General features: G+C 41.3%; 1 protein-coding gene across 21 annotated transcripts in view; it reads right to left on the reverse strand.

Annotated features, from left to right (window-relative positions):
• Window positions 1–18,945, reverse strand: part of PTPN3 (protein tyrosine phosphatase non-receptor type 3) — a 753,142-nt gene that overhangs the window by 343,084 nt on the left and 391,113 nt on the right. For 20 of the 21 annotated variants that reach the window (XR_015878492.1, XR_015878493.1, XR_015878491.1 and 17 more), the window contains one exon: window positions 10,908–10,931. The exons of the other annotated variant lie outside the window; for it this stretch is intronic. Coding sequence is in view for 17 of the 20 variants with exons in the window: in XM_088473619.1 (XP_088329745.1) it covers window positions 10,908–10,931 (24 nt within the window). In the remaining 3 variants the exon portion in view is untranslated. The remainder of the gene's footprint in view (window positions 1–10,907; window positions 10,932–18,945) is intronic. 21 annotated transcript variants of the gene reach the window in all.

Here is an 18,945-nt window from a genome sequence, read left to right on the forward strand (position 1 = left end):
TATAAGTGGTGAGAGTTACTGTTTAGAGATATAACAATTGTATGAATTTGTGTAATAGATGGTATTTTTATTATCCAGTATATAAGCGGAATATACAATATATGAATATGTTAATGTGTGCTAACATCATTTTATAAAACTGTAAATGAACATATACAGTATATGTATGTCTTCTGTAGATGTACTTACCTTAAGGTGTGTCGAAGTCCAGCTTGTCAGGAGTAAAGGATTAGGAGACAGGTGGTTTGGTTGGCAAAAGGCCATAATTGTGAAGTATTGTTTAATGTAAAGCACAATCACCACACACACTATCCAATAGAATATTCATATAGTTCATCATACCATTAGGCTTTCCCGGGTGAGCCATTAAAACATATACAATATAACCTGGGTGGAGGCACTGTTATATATAGCGTGTAACAGAGGGTTACATTTTGGAGGCACTGCCGAGACAAAAAAGGGTTACTCAGTTCCTGGGATATACCAGATATATAGACAATGGAAGATTTTAGTGGGAAAGATATTATGCTATGGTGCAGAAAGCATGGAGTAGATCCCCGTTATTGTTTGGGAGTTTGTGGAAATTTCATAGGATTTACTGAAGACGAAGTGATTTTTCAAATACAGAAGCTATGGAGTACGTCAACCTAGAGTAGTAGATAGATGGAATGGAAAATATGGGGATATTTGTTATTTTCTAATGACAAATAAAAATCAGTTAGAGTCTGATCTTATACCTGCTGTTATTGCCCTAGATAAAATAGCTGGTAGGAGGTGGCAGATATTATGGCCAGAAGAAAGTAGTGACAATGGGGAAGAAGCTAGTAATAGCAGGAGAATGCAATCATACCACTGGGATGGGGCCTGAATCATCTTCTCCAGGGGCAGATCAATTAGGTCCTCAGGTTGAGGCTGTTGTAGATAAAGTGGTAAATCACTTTGAGAGGTGGCACTATGAAGGTGGTTACCGTCGATTACGAATTTTCTCTGGGGTGGATTCAGTACCTGCTGGGGAGGAAATGTATGATGCTTGGAGAGAGGCAGCCATTCAACATTCGGAGGAATGGCAGTGTCCAGAAAATATTAAAAAACAACGTATTGTCGAAAGTTTGAGAGGACCTGCTATGAGAATCATACAAGCTACAAGGAGGTGTAATCCCAATGCCACTGTAATGGACTATCTAGAAGCTCTAGACTATACCTATGGGACTCTTGAGGATTTAGGAGATTTATTGGCCAGGTTAAATGGTACCTACCAAGAAATCGGAGAAACCCTCACCAACTATATATATCGTATAGAGACTACTATATAAGATTGTAGATAAGGATGGATTACAACGTAGTGAGGTAGATGAGCGAAGGATGAGACAAATTTTACGGGGAGCGTTGACCACTGATCCGGTGGCTCAACGACTAAGATGTAGCATAACTAAAATGCCACCCCCTACATTAAGCGAACTCATTAAAGAAGTTAAGTTAGAAGAGGTACAAATTGAAAACAGAGAAAAAAATATAAAAAAAGTTAAAGTTGTAATACCATCCACCGAAACTACTAATATTGATAGTAAACTAATAAAATTGATAGAAGAGCAAAATAAGAAACTTGATCAACTGATTGCTCTGCAGAATACTAACAAATCTTATGCTACTCTGCCCAGTGGATTGGGGAGAGGAATGAATAGAAGGAATGAGAATAGGATACAGTTTACCTGTTATAAATGTGGTCAGGTTGGTCATCGTTCTTTTGAATGTACTCTAAATGGAAACCCCACTAGGTCATCCAATTATACTGGGAGAAGGTGTGCCACTCAGTCGGAAAACTCCGAAGGGAGGACTGTGACCCCCTCACAGACCCGCCCAACAATAAATGTATGTGCAATGGGGACTGTACAGTGGATTAATTCTATGCCTGAAGGTATGATGGGAAAAGCTCCACTGGTGAAAGCACTAATTAATGGAAGAGTGAGTACCGTTCTTCTTGATAGTGGGTCTCAAGTCTCAATTAATTTAGAGAAATGGTATATGCAAAATTTAAGAGATGTACCAATACAACCGGTTAATGGCTTAACTACATGGGGATTAAGTGAACAAAAATACCCATATTTAGGATATATCATTTCCGAGATCAGTTTTGCAGATGGAGATATAGTTCCAAATGAGTCAGTTCCCATGGTGGCTTTTGTGTGCCCTAATTCCCCTGGAGATAGAGGGGAGGTATCAGTGATAGTAGGGACCAATACTAATTTATTTAAAACCTTAATTACATGGTGTGATGAGCAGAGACACAACCAGATAGTTGATCAATGTTCACAAGTGTCCCAAAGGGTTGAAAGGTGTGACAACATTGTAATTGCAGATTCATTTCCTAACTCAATGGAAATTAGTAAACGTAGCCCTGATGTATTTCAAGACAAGATCCAGCTATGCTTCCAAGGGAGTGATATTGATGACAATAACCGAGAATGGATATCTAAGGAAATTCAGCGAAGAACACATGTTTTCTCTCTAGGAGATTGGGATTTGGGGACAGCCACTGGAGTGGAACATAGAATTAAATTACATGATGACACCCCGTTTCAAGAGAGGTCTCGTAGGTTAGCTCCTGCTGATTTTGAAGATGTAAGACAGCATTTAAAGGGTTTAATAGAGAACTAGGTGATTGCAGACTCCGAGAGCCCATATGCCTCACCTATAGTTGTGGCTAGGAAGAAAAATCGGGAGATCAGGTTATGCATTGATTATCGAACCCTTAACAACCACACCATTCCTGATCAATATACAGTCCCAAAAGTGGAGGAGGCTCTGGACTGCCTACATGGCAGTAGATGGTTTTCGGTGTTAGATTTAAGGTGCGGATACTATCAGATACCCATGAATGTTGAGGACTGAAAAAAAACTGCATTTATATGTCCCATTGGATTTTTTGAGTTCCTAAAAATGCCTCAAGGTATAAAGGGTGCTCCAGCCACTTTCCAACGCAATATGGAACAAACCAGTGGTGATATGTGTTACCGTGAAGTGCTTGTCTATTTAGATGATATTATCGTGTTTGGAAAGACGTTGGAAGAACACAACACTCGTCTTTTGAAGGTACTAGATAGATTAGAAGCACGTGGTTTGAAACTTTCTGTGGATAAATGTATATTTTGTCAGCCAGCTGTCAAATATTTAGGACATATAGTGAGCCGAGATGGCATCTCAACAGATCCTGATAAAGTAAAAGCAGTAAAACAGCGGCCACATCCAAACAATCTCAAAGATTTACGATCCTTTCTAGGATTCTGTGGCTATTATAGACGATTTGTCCCACAATATTCTAAGGTTGCTCTGCCATTAACTGATTTAACCAAAGGGTATCCACCAAATCGGAAGAAATCTTTGAACTATATTAAACAGCCAAGAACTGTGCCATATTTTAAACCTCAGGAAGCCTTTGGAGATCGGTGGAATGAGAAGTGTGAAGAGGCTTTTGAACGGTTAAAAAGTTGTTAACTCATACACCGGTATTGGCCTACGCTAACCCAGATCTATCTTACGAGGTTCATGTGGATGCTTCTTTTGAAGGACTGGGAGCAGTGTTATACCATCAAATGGATGGTCAGCTAAAACCTATTTCGTATGTCAGTATGGGTCTGTCTTTAAGTGAGAAGTGGTATCCTGTGCATAAGTTAGAGTTTCTAGCGCTAAAGTGAGCCATAGTGGAAAAATTTCATGATTATTTGTATGGAGTAACATTCATCATACATACTGATAACAATCCTCTTACGTATGTGTCTACCACTGCTAAACTGGACGCGACAGGCCATCGCTGGTTGGCTGCCCTTGCCAATTAGAACTTTACCTTAAAATATAAGCCTGGAGTGAATAACATTGATGCCGATGCTCTGTCTCGGTTACCCCATACGGAGGAAAAAAAAAAATAGTGAATGGGTTGAATTACCTGCCCCCTCTGTACAAGGGTTATGTTCGCAAATTAGTTGTATCCAGTTGGAACATGAAACAGTCAGTGCTCTGGGAGCTTCAGAGGCCACCTTACCTCTGATGTATTGCTGGATAAGTGAAGCTGAAATGGGAGGATTAGAAATTCTTCCCAAGGGAGAAATCGAAAGGGAGCAAAAAGCTGATATAGATATTTCTCCAAGAGGTAAACACCAAAGAGTAACCCCACAATGTATGTCAGAAAAAACCAGAGTATTATTGCGACAGAGATCCAAATTGATGTTTCAGAAGGGCTTGCTGTATAGAAAAACCATTAGGCCGGATGGACGTTGTAAACTGCAACTAGTTTTACCTAGCAAATACAAGCAGATGGTTTTGACGTCATTACACAATCAACATGGACATGTGGGATATGATAAAACTCACGGTCTGATTGCTGATCATTTCTATTGGCCTTTGATGAATCGTGACATTGATGCACACTGTAAAACATGTGGTAATTGTGTGTTGAGAAAAACCCTACCTACTCATTCTGCTCCACTAGTGAACATCACAAGTACTGGCCCTATGGATTTAATTTGCATGATTTTTTATCTCTAGAAAGTCCCATAGGAAAGGAGAGGCAGATATTGGTTGTTACTGATCACTTTACTAGGTACGCCCAAGCCTATGTGACTCGCGATCAAAAGGCTATAACTGTTGCTAGAACTCTATGGGAGAAGTTTTTTATCCATTATGGATTACCTTCCCGACTTCATTCAGATCAAGGCAGAGACTTCGAGAGTAAAATAATAAAGGAGCTATGTCTTTGCTGCGGAATAAAGAAATCTCGCACCACGCCGTATCAGCCTCATGGCGATCCCCAACCGGAGAGGTTTAACAGAACTTTGCTAGATATGTTAGGTACTTTAGACCCAAATCGCAAACTTCAGTGGGGTCGATATATATGTCATCTTGTACATGCCTATAATTGCACTAAGAGTGAGGCCACTGGATATTCCCCCTATGCCCTTATGTTTGGGAGAGAGGCTAAATTGCCAATTGATATGTGTTTGGGTACCTCCTCCCCTACTGTGACATCGAGAACCCATACAAAATATATTGATCAACTATGAAATGATTTAAGAGAAGCATATGATCTTGCCCAGAAAACAGCTCAGAAGTCGGGGGAGAAAAATAAACGACAATATGATTCAAAAGTGAAAGAGCATACTCTTGTTCCCGGAGATAGGGTATTGATCAGACAATTGGGATTGCCTAAAAGATAAAAATTAGCCAACCGATGGCGGGAGAATCCATACCTTGTTGTAAAACAAATAAATAATCTTCCTGTTTATCAATTAATATCCGAAGATAGGACAGGATCAATACTGACTTACCATAGAGAACATCTCTTACCTATTAGTTAGGACGTTCGATTTCCTGATAAGGGTATTGAAACCTTAAATTACAAGGATAGATTGAAGACAACTGTGTCAGAAAGGAGGGGACTGACAGTAACTGAAGATTATCTTTTGGAAAATCCTGCTGATATCAGGGAAGATGAGAGGTTAAATCAGTCAGGGGGCTATTTTTATACACAAGATACCCCAAGTGTTGAGAAGGAGGTGATACTGATGGACCCATGTACATCTCCAGGTGGGGTTGCTGAAGTAGATGAAAATTTAAGTGCTTTAATAGAGTTTGAACCATCTAGTTTAATGGATAATGAAACTTCAGAACGAGATAGAATAACTTCAAACATTCTGCACAAAGTTCAGTACAAAATTTGAATGAGGACATTGAGGAGGATGAGAACAGAGTAAGGCCTAAGAGAATAATTAAACCACCTAATATACTTACCTATGATACCTTAGGAATGCCTCGGGGCTTACCTCGGGTAATACATCCAAGTATTGTGTTAACATGGCCTTATTTTGGGTATGTAGAGGATGTGTTATTATAAGGGGTATATGATAACGACGGTGTAAAAAGAGCAAACAGGATAGTTGGTGATCAAATTTAGTAACCTGTTACCCATAAATTGGATCACCAGGGGGAGAATGAAGCCTTAATTAACCCGCCAGTTAATAAGGACATTAGAGTATTAGCTCCTTTAAATATAAATAAATTGTTATGGATGATATAGTACCCATTCTCACCTCCTATTAGGGCAGTAATAGTACATAAAGAATATATAAATATTTAGGTTTACATGATACAGTATGTATATATGTATATAACTTATTGATTAACAAATATATTATATAAAGTATTTTTGTAATTGTGTATTTGTATAACTAATGTGTAAACTGTGAGGAAGTTAGTGCAGGAGACCAAGCATCCAGGGTAGGGGCTAGTGTTTTTTTATTGTAGGAAAGGTCTCGAGGGGTTGAGGAAAATGCCAGAAGTGGCATGAGATGGCTCTGAAGGAGCTCGAGACCCAGTTGGGAAGGGAGAGGACCGCGCGGCCGGCAGGGGGGTATATAAAGGGAGAGCCGTTGAACTAACGTCGGTCTGCCGTTCCCCTCTCCAGTGCTTGTCCCTCTGTCTTACCGAAGCTGCTTAAAGAGCTATAGTATTGGAAACAACTAACAGTCTGAGAGGCAGAGACCAGTGTGGGGCAGCCCATGGTGATTGGTGTTTAGTGGCGATTGAGGACAAAGGTGGTGGTGAGAGAGACCGCAGCAGAGGAAGCCGGGGACTGCTAGCAGCAGAACAGATAGGCAGTAGCTGCCAGTATCCCTTCCTGATACCCCTGTGGGAGGCCACTTTTCAGCCTGACAGTGCAGTGGCTGTGCAGCACAAGAGGAGGCAGAGCCTCAGCTGTTATATAACGCGGTGCACTGAGTGAGTACAACCCCTTTATCACAGCACACTCACCTAGATGCTCCCCAGCCAGTTATTCAGGGACAGGATTGCCGGATCCATATTTAGTAGAGAGGAGGCTTATTAACTGTGCTCCTCCTAAGACCTCCTATATCGCAGCTAAAGTACTGAAAGTTTCCAGCCATATGCTGTTATTGCTGCTATGCTTCAAATGTATAAGAGCTAGGCAGAAGCTAAGAAGTCTGGAACATTAACCTATAGGGTAGGGGGTGTTATCATTCTAAGCAAGAATGGTAATACTGAAATAGTTCCCCACGGAAGAAGGAGAGCAGGAGCAACGATAAAGCTACAGGTTATCTCCGTTTTGCCAGTAAAGATAACAAGCTGTTATGAGACAGTATAATTACTGAGTTTCACTTTGCAAGAGATACATTTCATTCAAGGGTCAGGGAAACAATTGTAACTAACTCTAGTTACTATTGTAATTTGGGACTAGTTAAAGCTATAATACAGGACACATAAACTTCTGCACTAACATCTGCAATCTACTGTAATATTATCGATGTATCAATTCTAAGCATCTTTCTTGGAGACTATATCATTTTTATTTATATAATTGGAACTTTGCCAGCATGAGTAACACTGCAGCCAAAGGCTTAGCAGTAATCTTTCCCTATCAGAACTACTGAAAGTGGCACAACCTTTACTAGACACTAAGGACTCCTACAGTACTAGACTTTGAAATATATATATATATATATATATATATATATATATGCAGATATCTGTACTGACAGTTATAAGTGGTGAGAGTTACTGTTTAGAGATATAACAATTGTATGAATTTGTGTAATAGATGGTATTTTTATTATCCAGTGTACCTATATAAGCGGAATATACAATATATGAATATGTTAATGTGTGCTAACATCATTTTATAAAACTGTAAATGAACATATACAGTATATGTATGTCTTCTGTAGATGTACTTACCTTAAGGTGTGTCGAAGTCCAGCTTGTCAGGAGTAAAGGATTAGGAGACAGGTGGTTTGGTTGGCAAAAGGCCATAATTGTGAAGTATTGTTTAATGTAAAGCACAATCACCACACACACTATCCAATAGAATATTCATATAGTTCATCATACCATTAGGCTTTCCCGAGTGAGCCAATAAAACATATACAATATAACCTGGGTGGAAGCACTGTTATATATAGCGTGTAACAGAGGGTTACATATATATATATATATATATATATATATATATATATACTGAAGTGCCAAAAGTCATGGGTACAAATTCACAGCGGTGGCAGTAATGGTATACATCTCTGAATCAGGTCCATATTCTGGAATCCCACAGAGTTTAAAAAGCTTCCCCAAGCCTTTTACTGCCTTTGCGAATTAATCACAGACATCATACAGAACATCAAGTGATTTTTCCTTTCTGTAAAGGATGTAAAAAAACAGCCAGACAATACACAGAGAAGGAAATACAGATGTGTTCACATGCACCTAACCTCTAATCACAGCAAATAGCCACATTTATCGTGCACAGACTTTGCTACTTAGCCACACACAAACACAAATTTTACACTATAAGCAAACTAAGGGCCCCATTTATAAATGAAACATAACCCCTTCAGCGATCACCTTAAGTGTCATTTGTAATACTGACAAATCTGTTTACATTTTAGGAGGTTGAACACTTTTTAGAGCCACTGGGTGTATTTTTAATATCTTTCAATATATGTTTCATTTAGATTTCATAAACAGCGGTAATCTAAAATTACCACTGTTGTCATAGCATCGCTCTTGTTATCTTTTAGATGGTGAGAGCGATGCAGTCACCATTGCCGGAAATGGAGACCCGGCGGTGCCTTTACGGCTTCAGCGAAGCCTTCCAGGCACTGCCGGGTCCCCCTGTCATGACCAAGCGCAGACAGACCATCACGCATGTGCATAACACTGGAGCCCCATTGCTGGCAGTGTTCGGCTGCCAGCCTCCCAGCAGAGAACCTCGCCGGGGATGAGGACTTTGTGGGACCTCGCTGGAGGGGTAAGCATTAATAAATACTAGGGGCATTTTCGTTTGTATCACAGTGATACTAAACGAAAATTGCTGTTGGTATTTTTGTTCATTAGTAAATGGAGCCCTAAGATGGAAAACTGAGGAAAAAGTTGCCGGATAAAGTAGCAAAGTTGAGGAAAAAGTATAGTCTAATAAAAAATGCAAAAAATATTGATATCAGTAACCTTTGCCATGCATCATTTTGCTTAATTTTCCACTTTATACCAATTCCTTTGCGACAAAAGCAATAATCCTACTGTATGTGCCTAATACAGTATTTTTGAACTAAGTTACAAAATTGAGGAAAATGTAGCATAAGAAGGAAAAAGTAGCAAAGTTGAGAAAAAAGTGACAGTAAAAAGCAGGAAAGCAGTGGAAAAAGTACTCTATCTAGGTTAAACAGGCAAAAGACAAATTCAGATATCATTATGCTTAATCTGTGACTTAATACCAATTTGATTGCAACAAAAAATACAAATTTATGTAGGGTCTGATTAAGAAAGTACATAGAGCCCAATTCAGAGATGGACGGATTTGCAGAGGAACACACAAGCGGCTGTAAAATCCATCTATCTCAGATGCAAATACAGGAGGTGTCAGACCCCTCTTTGAGCATTTGCGAATCCAGCACTGCGACCGACGTCACAGGCTGGGATCACCATCGTGAGCAATGGTCACAAAGATTACTCCTTTGGTCAGACTGCAGGAGCTGAAGCTTCCCACAGCCTGGCTGGTGCCTGGTCATGCAAGACGCCTGGAATCTGCGTCTGCCGACTCAAACCCTGGACTCTTCCCTCCCGGAAATGGCAACCAAGCACACCATAGTCCCGCTCACAAACGCTGCAGCATGTCAATCATGCTGGAGCATGGGGGGTCTGCGAGCGAGATCGCAGAATGGGTCATGTGCAGGCGCAAAACCCTAACTATCGGAGATGTGAATTCATCTTTGGACGAATGTACATCTTTGAATCAGGCCTATAGTACAATAGGACTAATTCAGCTGAACGCAAATTCCTGATTATCGGGAATCTGCGTGTGTTATGCCATTGCTTGATTTACAGGTAGAGGCATTTAAGGGGTGGCGCCAGGGTTCCCGGAAACAGTGGTGTGTCAGCCCCGTTTTCCGGGAGTGGCAAGGCCAGTGGCTATGTCTATGGACTCCATTTCCTGGCCTTGCAAGCCGGCAGCCGATGGTGATCCCAGCCTGTGACCTGGATTGTGATCTTAAATGCAGCAGGGTATGACATACATCTCCTGCTGCATTTGCATATTACAAAAGACAGAATTGCAAAGCTGCTTGAGTGCAACTTTGCCATTCAACCCCAAAATTTGTGAACACATATGCAAAATGACGGAAAAGTTGGAGAATGAAGGAAAAGGTAAGAGAATGAAGGAAAAGATAACACAGTTGAAGAAAAAGTATGTAATATGGGAATCATGCCAGGATTCTCACGCCATATGGTGTAAAAAGGATAGGTGTACAGTGTGAGGACACATCACGCTTATAAGTGAGTGGGAATGATACAACTCTATGGACTACACCATAAGTGAATTGCTAGCTTTCTGACATTTGTTGCTATAAACTACTCATTTATAACCCAATTTACAATTATAAGAAAAAAATCATCATAATGCACCTAGGGATTCTCCAGTGTTCTTATTTAAAGATTCACAGGTAAAGGCTAAAGACAATTGTTAGGGCAATATCTTTCAGTGGTGTAAACTAGAAACTTCCACAGCATAAGGTTTGAATACTTATGCAAGCAACATTGTTCAGATTTTAATTTTTTTTAAAGAAAAGAAAATGCAGAAAAATAATGAATTATGAGTTTGAAAAGCTATTTTAATATCCTAATGAGTCACAGCAAATATACATCCTGAAAAAATCTTAAGTGTCATTTGTAATACTAACAAATCAGTTTACATTTTAGGAGGTTGAACACTTTTTAGAGCCACTGGGTGTATTTTTAATATCTTTCAATATATGTTTCATTTAGATTTCCTCCTGATCTATTTCTATACAATCAGCACACTACCCATATCATCTATGAAAAAAATAATAAAAAGGAAGATAAAATCTATCACCTACCTCGGAGAGTCTTGATCAGATGACCTAGAAAAGTAGTAATAGAAAATTAGCAGTGATTAAAAAATGTAAGAATTTATTATGGATTGTAAACCATATGCATGCATACACTATATTGCCATAAGTTTGTGGCCACTTAAATAGCACACTCATAATTACGTAGCTCTGTGCAACCTCAGTCATTTTCTTCCACACCAAACTTGGTAAACATTTTGTGATGTACCTCACTTTATGCACTAGTGCACTGTCATTTTGAAATACAATAAGAAAATATTTTTCACAATTATCTAGACTGTAAATCTACCGTAGATGTCCTTTCACTGAGTTGATCTAACGGCCAAGGTCAAACCATGAAAAACAGACCAAAACCATTCTACCTTCTCAACCAAACGCTACAGTTTAAGGATGGAAGCGTTGTCGTGGAATTCAACAAAATAATTTCAGTCTGTCAGACTGCCAAATGGTTAAATGTGATTCATCACATCAGAAAATGTGTTTCCACAGCTCAAGGGTCCAATGGCAAGTTTGATTGTGACTGCTAGGAAAACCCAATTCACGAAGGTCCTGACAAACAGTGCTGATGCTGCTTACATAAGTACTGTAAATAGGAATTCAATAGTGTGTTTTGCAGCTCAGGACAGACAATATTTACATGCTATGGGCAAGATTCAGATTTGTATGCTAATGTCGCTGCTGCCAATGTGTGTGCAGCTGCTATGTGAAAATATGCAAATGTTGTGGCCACCAGGTGATGTATTGAGACGTCTACCTGCGGCATTGCAAATCGCAGCACCTGTGTACAAAGATGCAGCATTGGTTGCAGATCATTCAATTGTTGGATTCTTGAGTGAGTCTATGCAAAATGGCCTTGGGAATTGAGGTGCTAGAGTCATATTCCTTGCGAACGGGCTCAAAGTTGCCGATTGAGATGCCCCCGAAATATTCACGACACACCTGCATTCCTTGCCGCCACTCTCCGTTACCTTCCCCAATGACAACCTGTCAGTCACACTGCAAATAAAGAGTCACTGCGAGCGACTACAGTAATGTATCTTGATGCATGCACATCAGCATAGCATGCAACTCTGACTCAGGCCCTATGTGCTTCAACACTTAGTGGTCCCGTTCTGTAAACATTTATGGATGCATACTAGATTTTATGCCCCTGTTAGCAATGGGTGCAACTGAAATGGCCAAGCATGTTAATTACTAGGGGTGTCCACACACATTTTGCACACCTGAAGGAAAGGATACACCTTCAGCCTGGACTAGCACCCCTCCCCTATTGGTTTAAAAGCATGAAGTCTGGTATTGTATATGCACACTAGCAATAGGCACAATTTTATGTAAGTCCTACAAGTTATATACTGTAGTGCAACTTTGGGTTGATTTTTGGGGCGTGGGTCCCCTGGATTGCTTTAGTTGGTCTGCTTCAGGGCATCACATTATAACACATTCTTTCTTTTTTGCACAATTTTAACAGTTTATTGTTTGTTTTTATTATATTTGCATATTCACCTTTCTATGCAGCCATAGTTGCTCTTACCTTTCTTACTTCACATTTCACTTTTCTCATTATAGAGATGCCCTGGGGAGGTTCGGCTGCACCGATTAAGGGGTGTCCTGCGCTCTGGATTTGAACCCTAGTATATTAGGGACCTACCATACAGAGGTTACCTGGATATGGTGGGTAGGCCCATAACCTTGGCCATGATTATGCTAAAAACCTCTATTGGTTGAAAAATTTTATTGCATACTGTATTTTTATGTAATCAGTAATTTGGAGTTGTGCACTTGTGGTTTGTCTGTTTCTGTATTTGCATATGAGTTGTATGGTATTGCACAGCCACTTTCCTGCGGCTGTGAAATACCATACTACTCTGAATCAGCCAGTTGTTTTTTAATTGATTGCTCAATGACACTTTAAGTTTATTAGTTGCTTAACAGAACATTATGCAGTGCTGACACACAGTGTGGCACTCATCTGTCCCTAGTGCATGCCAAAGGCTCTGCTTGTTGACACCATCCGAGAGACTGACACCAAAATCGCAGAGTAGCTCTGCTATTTTGGTGTCAGCCCATTGGATGTTGCCACCCAGTGCAGCCCGCACCCCCCTAGTAGTGGCGTAACTAGGGGGGGATCAAGCGGGGCTCCTGCCCTGGGCGCCATCGCGGTCCAGGACATGGATGGTCAGTGTAGTGGGGACCGCACAGAGTGCAGTCCGCACTACACAATAACAAACAAAGCCGCTGGCTAGTACACTCATACTACCCGGTGGCAGTGTGTTTGGTTTGGCAGCCAGCCAAAGAGAGTCAGACAGGCTCTCATTGACTGCTGCACCCACTGCTGGAGCCAGGCTGGAGCTCACTCATGAGCTCCATTTTCTGGCTCCTGCAGTGAGTGACGGGAGAGACGTCATGATACCATAATGCAGAGCAGGCCAGCCTGGCAGGATGGAGGAGCAGACAATGGCAGAAGTGGAACGAGCGGGGATTCAGGTAAGAGATTTTTGGGGTTTTTTAAGTGTTTATCTTTCTCTGGCACTGCTGGGGGGGCTACTACTGGGAACACTAAATAAGGGGCACGGCATAGGAGGGACCACTACTGGAGGCAATGCATAGGGGGGACTACTGCTGGCAAGCACTATATAAGAGGCACTACTGGGGGCACTGCATAGGGGGGACTACTACTGGGGGCATTATATAAGGGGCATTTCATAGGGGTGACCACTACTGGGGGCGCTATAAAAGGGGCACTGCATAGTGAGGACTACTACTGGGGGCACTGCATAAGGGGTACTACTGGGGGCACTGCATATGGGGTGGACTACTACTGGGGGAATTATATAAGGGGCACTGCATAGGGGGGACCACTACTGGGGGCACTATATAAGAGGCACTGCATAGGGGGGACTACTGCTGGGGGCACTATATACTGTAAGGGGCACTGCATAGAGGTGCTGGGCACACTATATTGGGGGCACTGCATAGGGAGGACTACTACTGGGGGTACTATATAAGGGGTACTGCGTAGGGGGACCACTACTGGGGGCACTGCATAGGGGGACCACTTCTGGGGGCACTGCATAGGGGGACCATTACTGGGGGCACTGCATAGGGGGACTAATACTGGGGCACTGCATAGGGGGGACTAATACTATGGCACTGCATAGGGGAGACCACTACTGGGGGCACTGCATAGTGGTGACTACTATTGGGGCACTTTATAAGGGACACTGCATAGGGGTGACCACTACTGGGGACACTGTATAAGGGGCACTACTGGTAGCAATGTATAAGGGTGACCACTACTCAGGGCACTGTTTAAGGGGCACAACTGGAAGCCCTGCATAGGGGGACCACTACTGGGGGCACTGCATAAGGGAGAATACTACTAGGGCACTGTATAAGGGGCACTGCATATGGGGGACCACTAGTGGAGGCACTGTATAAGGGGCACTACTGGGAGCACTGCATAGGGGGCACCACTACTGGAGGCACTGCATTAGGGAACCACTACTAGTGGCACTGTAAAAGGGGAATTACTGGGGCACTGTATAAGTGGCACTACTGGGTGCACTGCATAAGGAGCACTGTATAAAGGTGCACTACTGGGGGCACTGTATAGGGGCACTACTACAGGGGGCACTGCTACTGGGGACATTGCATAAGGGGTACTATTACAGTGGTCATTGCAAGAGGGGCACTGCCACTTGGAGTATTAAGGTTCATATGGAATGGAAAGGAATGTTCTCAGAGTGATGATAAATGGTGATGTGGCATGTTGCCATGCCCCCATTTTCCAGTGGCCACAACTACTTTTTTGGCATGCATCTTCAGTGCATCCACCTACTTGTAGGGGTGAGGGGTGCCATTCTTTAACTTGTCCTGGGCTCCAAATACCCTAGTTACGCCACTGCCTCCTTGTGATGCCAATGATTATGTACACTATCACCTGTACAAGCACATTGTGACAAACAACATAACTGTGTGTCATGCCCGGAAATAAAAAAAACTTGTTACTGGTGCTTAACTCTGCAGAATATTCAAGAGCTTTATTAACTAATTTAGAGTGATAGTAAGTCAATGTAGAAAGACCCTGCAAAAAAAAAAATACATTCTTGAACTACAATTACTAGCTGTGAAAGAATCTGGGGCTCACTAGCCAGAAAAGGTTAATACGAGATCTCTAGTAAAAATTACAATAAAATTAGCTGGCATATAACAGGTGTTTCCTGCATACACTTTTTTCTGGGTAAATAAACAGCTCAGAAGATTTCTTAGTAAATAGGTCTGTAAACTGGTCTATTTCATAAGTTAATTAGAAAGTTACACTATATTTATTACTCCAAATAAATAATAACAGAATAAAAAAACTCCTAGCTCCTTTACTGATGCTTTTTCTTTCCTGTGCTGAACTTATTTGACATTGTTGGGCTGATTACAATGCAACATCACAAGTGGAATGGATGGCTTCACTAGTGTGCCCGCCTCTGTGGCGTGCGCGTCTGTATGCATGCCATAGACTGCAATGGGGAGAGCGCCTAGTTGCAGCCCGACGAGAGTAGTAGAACGTGTGACGCTGTGCGCGCGCATCGCCGCAAAGATGACGACCGCTACATCTGTGCTTTAATTTCTTTTTTAAATTGCTTTCAGAAAATACCCTTGACTTGTTTATAGACTTTGAAAGTTATCCAAAGACAGACAATATTTTTATTTTTTTATGAAAACTGCCATAAAGCGCATTGTAAGAATTTCTCAAGAAACATGCACAAATCAGTCTTCTACATTAGGGGGCAGATGCAGAATTGAAAGTAAAATGGTTTGCACAATGTGCATTTTTGTGTGTTTTTGAACTGTGCAAGCTCCAGAGCCAAGTATGTGTAAATAAGTTGGTACAAATACTACTTTACCAATTTTCATGAAAGCTGCATCATTTGCAGTGGAAACTCTTAGAAATAACATGCACTTTGCTTCATCTCAATCCGCCAAGTTAAAGCTGAGCAATAACAAAAACAAAATGTATTGATATCATCAATGGAAGAGGTAGGTTGTATTTATGTACATGGACCTTCTATAATTTATGTAATCAAAGGATGTGAGGTAAAAATCTATATTTCTATGTTATATAGAAAGTAATGTGAAAGTGTATTTATGTAATTCATATATACATACAGGTGTTATGCTCTTGGTGACACTATACAAACATTCCCTACGGCAGGGCTTAAAGTGGTCCTGGAGAGGTGGTGGAACTCATCTTCGCTGCCACCTACCACCCCCCCCCCAACACCACTCTGAGAGGCCAGAACAACTGTGAAAACTGTTGATTACACACACAAACTGTTGTGTATAGGAAACTTTAAAGTGAAAGGCTGGGAGCCTGGGGGCCACTTAGGCCCCCAAACTTTTGGAGGCCTTTTTATCAGTGTGAAAAAAAGAGTTATGGTATAACATACCTTTGTTAACTATTTTTCTTCGAGCTGCATAGGGTCCAAAGGAATTACCTTGGGGTATGTAGTTGGAACGCTCCAATGCACCAAACAGCAATAGCTTTGGGGCTCCCAGCATGCTCTGGTACTCCTCCCTATATACCCCCCCTCAGCCACAGGCATTCAGTTTGTAAACAAGCCTAATTGCAAGAGACGGAAAGTGGAAAAGGAAGTACAATGTACACAAGAAACAGTCAACATATGAAGAGGGAATCTGTGAAAAAGGCTAAAGAACAGATCCCAACTGAGGCAAGGTGCGTCAGGGTGGATGCCCTTTGGACCCTATGGACCTCGAAGAAAAGAGTTAACAAAGGTATGTTATACCATAACTCTTATTTTCTTCTTCAGGGTCCATAGGGTCCACAGAAATGACCTAGGGGACGTCCTAAAGTAGTTCCATTAAGGGTGGGGATGCTTCTGCTTAGAGAGGAGAATCCGCTGCCCAAAGGAAGCATCCTGGGAGGCAAAAGTATCAAATGCATAGAATTTGATAAAAGTATTTACGGAAGACCAAGTAGCCGCCTTGCACAGCTGTTCAGCGGAGGTGCCATGTCTAACCATCCACGATGGTCCCAAAGATCGATTGGAATGTGCTGTCAAAATTTGTTTGTGTGCTGGTCAGCCTCGTTTGTGAAATCCATATAACACAAAGAGAGAATCGGAATTCCTGATGGAGCTGGTTCGATCCACGTGGATACGAAGGGCTCAAACCACATCCAAGGATGCTTCACCTGTAGTCAGGTTTGAAGACTGAAAGGCTGCGACTACAATTTCCTAATTTATATGAAACGGGAAACAACTTTAGGAATGTAGCTCACCTTGGTATGGAGGACAGCTCTATCTTGATGAAAAATAAAAAATGGAGAGCGACCTGACAGTGCTGCCAAGTCAGCAACTCTGTGAGCTGAAGAGATGGCAAGTAGAAAAAGTGTCTTTGCTGTCAGCCATCGCAAGTCCACTTTATCCAAGGAAAACAAAGAAAATTGGTATGTGACTTGCGCTAATAGAACGGCAGCCGGGGTCCAACCCACAGAGTCACCAGCTCTTAACCTTGCAAAATATATACAGAAAATAAGAGAAGGCCACCCAGCGCTGCTCTGAAAAACAATTTTTTAGAATGATTAATAAAACCAAAATATGAAAAAGTTCTTCTGTGTGGTAACACCAATCCAAATCTTTAGGGAACTTCAAACAATCGATGTCAACTGATATATCCCAATGAGAGTATGCTCACCTCAAATTGGTGAAATGTGTACACATAAAGGTATCTTTGAGGAGATCTTCTAGATTTATTCAAGGATAATACTTGTCCCACTATAATCGATATTCCACGAACCCTCAAATAGAATCACAGAGAGCGCACTCCCATCGTGTAAGGCAGTAAGGCAATTTATTCACAATAAAAATAAACTAAACACGTGACAAACAGCACAGGACAGAAAAATGTATATAATAAAAATTTAAAAATCCCCCTTCGGGGTTTCCTGCGTACCGGAATGGGCCTAGAGATAGGCACTGTAAAGAACGTGGGTGGATAGATGTTAACCTGGGTACATCTCCTCCCCAATCAATCCAGAAAATCCCTTTCTAGGTCCAGCCAGGCAGCAGTAATTTCTCCCACACCACCAACGTGTTTCGGAAACCTGTTCCTTCCTCAAGGTGTATGGGAGAAATGGAAACTAAAGCTCCTTATATACCTGAACACATGATTAAGGATGTTCATTAACAGAAACACCTGTGATCCTAATAATGAATCCTTAAAACAATCAATACTTTAAAATGACCAAAAAAATCCCTGTAATATCCACATTACATGCATAATAATAATCCCAAAACCCTAAAACATTCAATCTTTAATAGTTAATAAAAACATATAGAAAATCTCACAAAGTGTCCCCTATTGGTAGAAAACAAAGTGTGGTGCATAATCCTAACATAAGGCTATCCATCCTTAATGATCCCATAATTTTGTTGATCCATTTCCTGCTTTACTAGTGCAGAACGATGCATCCGGAATATAGTTACAACGTAATATCCGGTACGCGGAATCCAAAAAACGGAAGTCGTTTGCCGTCAGTCAGTCCATCTGACATGGCACGCAAGAAAGGTATTTCCGGGATATGACCTGCAGAGCCGGAAAGTGTAGCAGTATTTCAAGTTCTGACTGTGGAACGCACAGGCGGAAGTCATGGATGGGATGGAGAAGTCGCTCCGCAATATAAATATCAATTAGCCGCATGCTCAATTAACTCTTTGTTCACTGCGTTTCCGTTCACTAAATAGCACCATGGGGATGGAGATTTTTCTCAAAAAGCTGATAGCACTGCAGGCACAGGGATACCTCATAATAAAAAATTATAAAAACATGCAGTAAGAGAACAATATAATAAAAAACACCTAATACATTCTAAAATTATAAATATTTATAAAAACCACTTAGTCTCAAAGTCAATATTGAGACCCCTTGGGGTCAAAGTGCGTAGATCATAAATAGTCCTCATTTCCAGCCTGGCTAAGTCCCCTTCCTGATCTTGAGTTCTCCATTTACAGGG

This window comes from Taudactylus pleione, unplaced genomic scaffold (genome assembly GCF_031769625.1).
Source record: "Taudactylus pleione unplaced genomic scaffold, aTauple2 ptg000137l, whole genome shotgun sequence".
Lineage (NCBI taxonomy): Eukaryota > Metazoa > Chordata > Amphibia > Anura > Myobatrachidae > Taudactylus > Taudactylus pleione.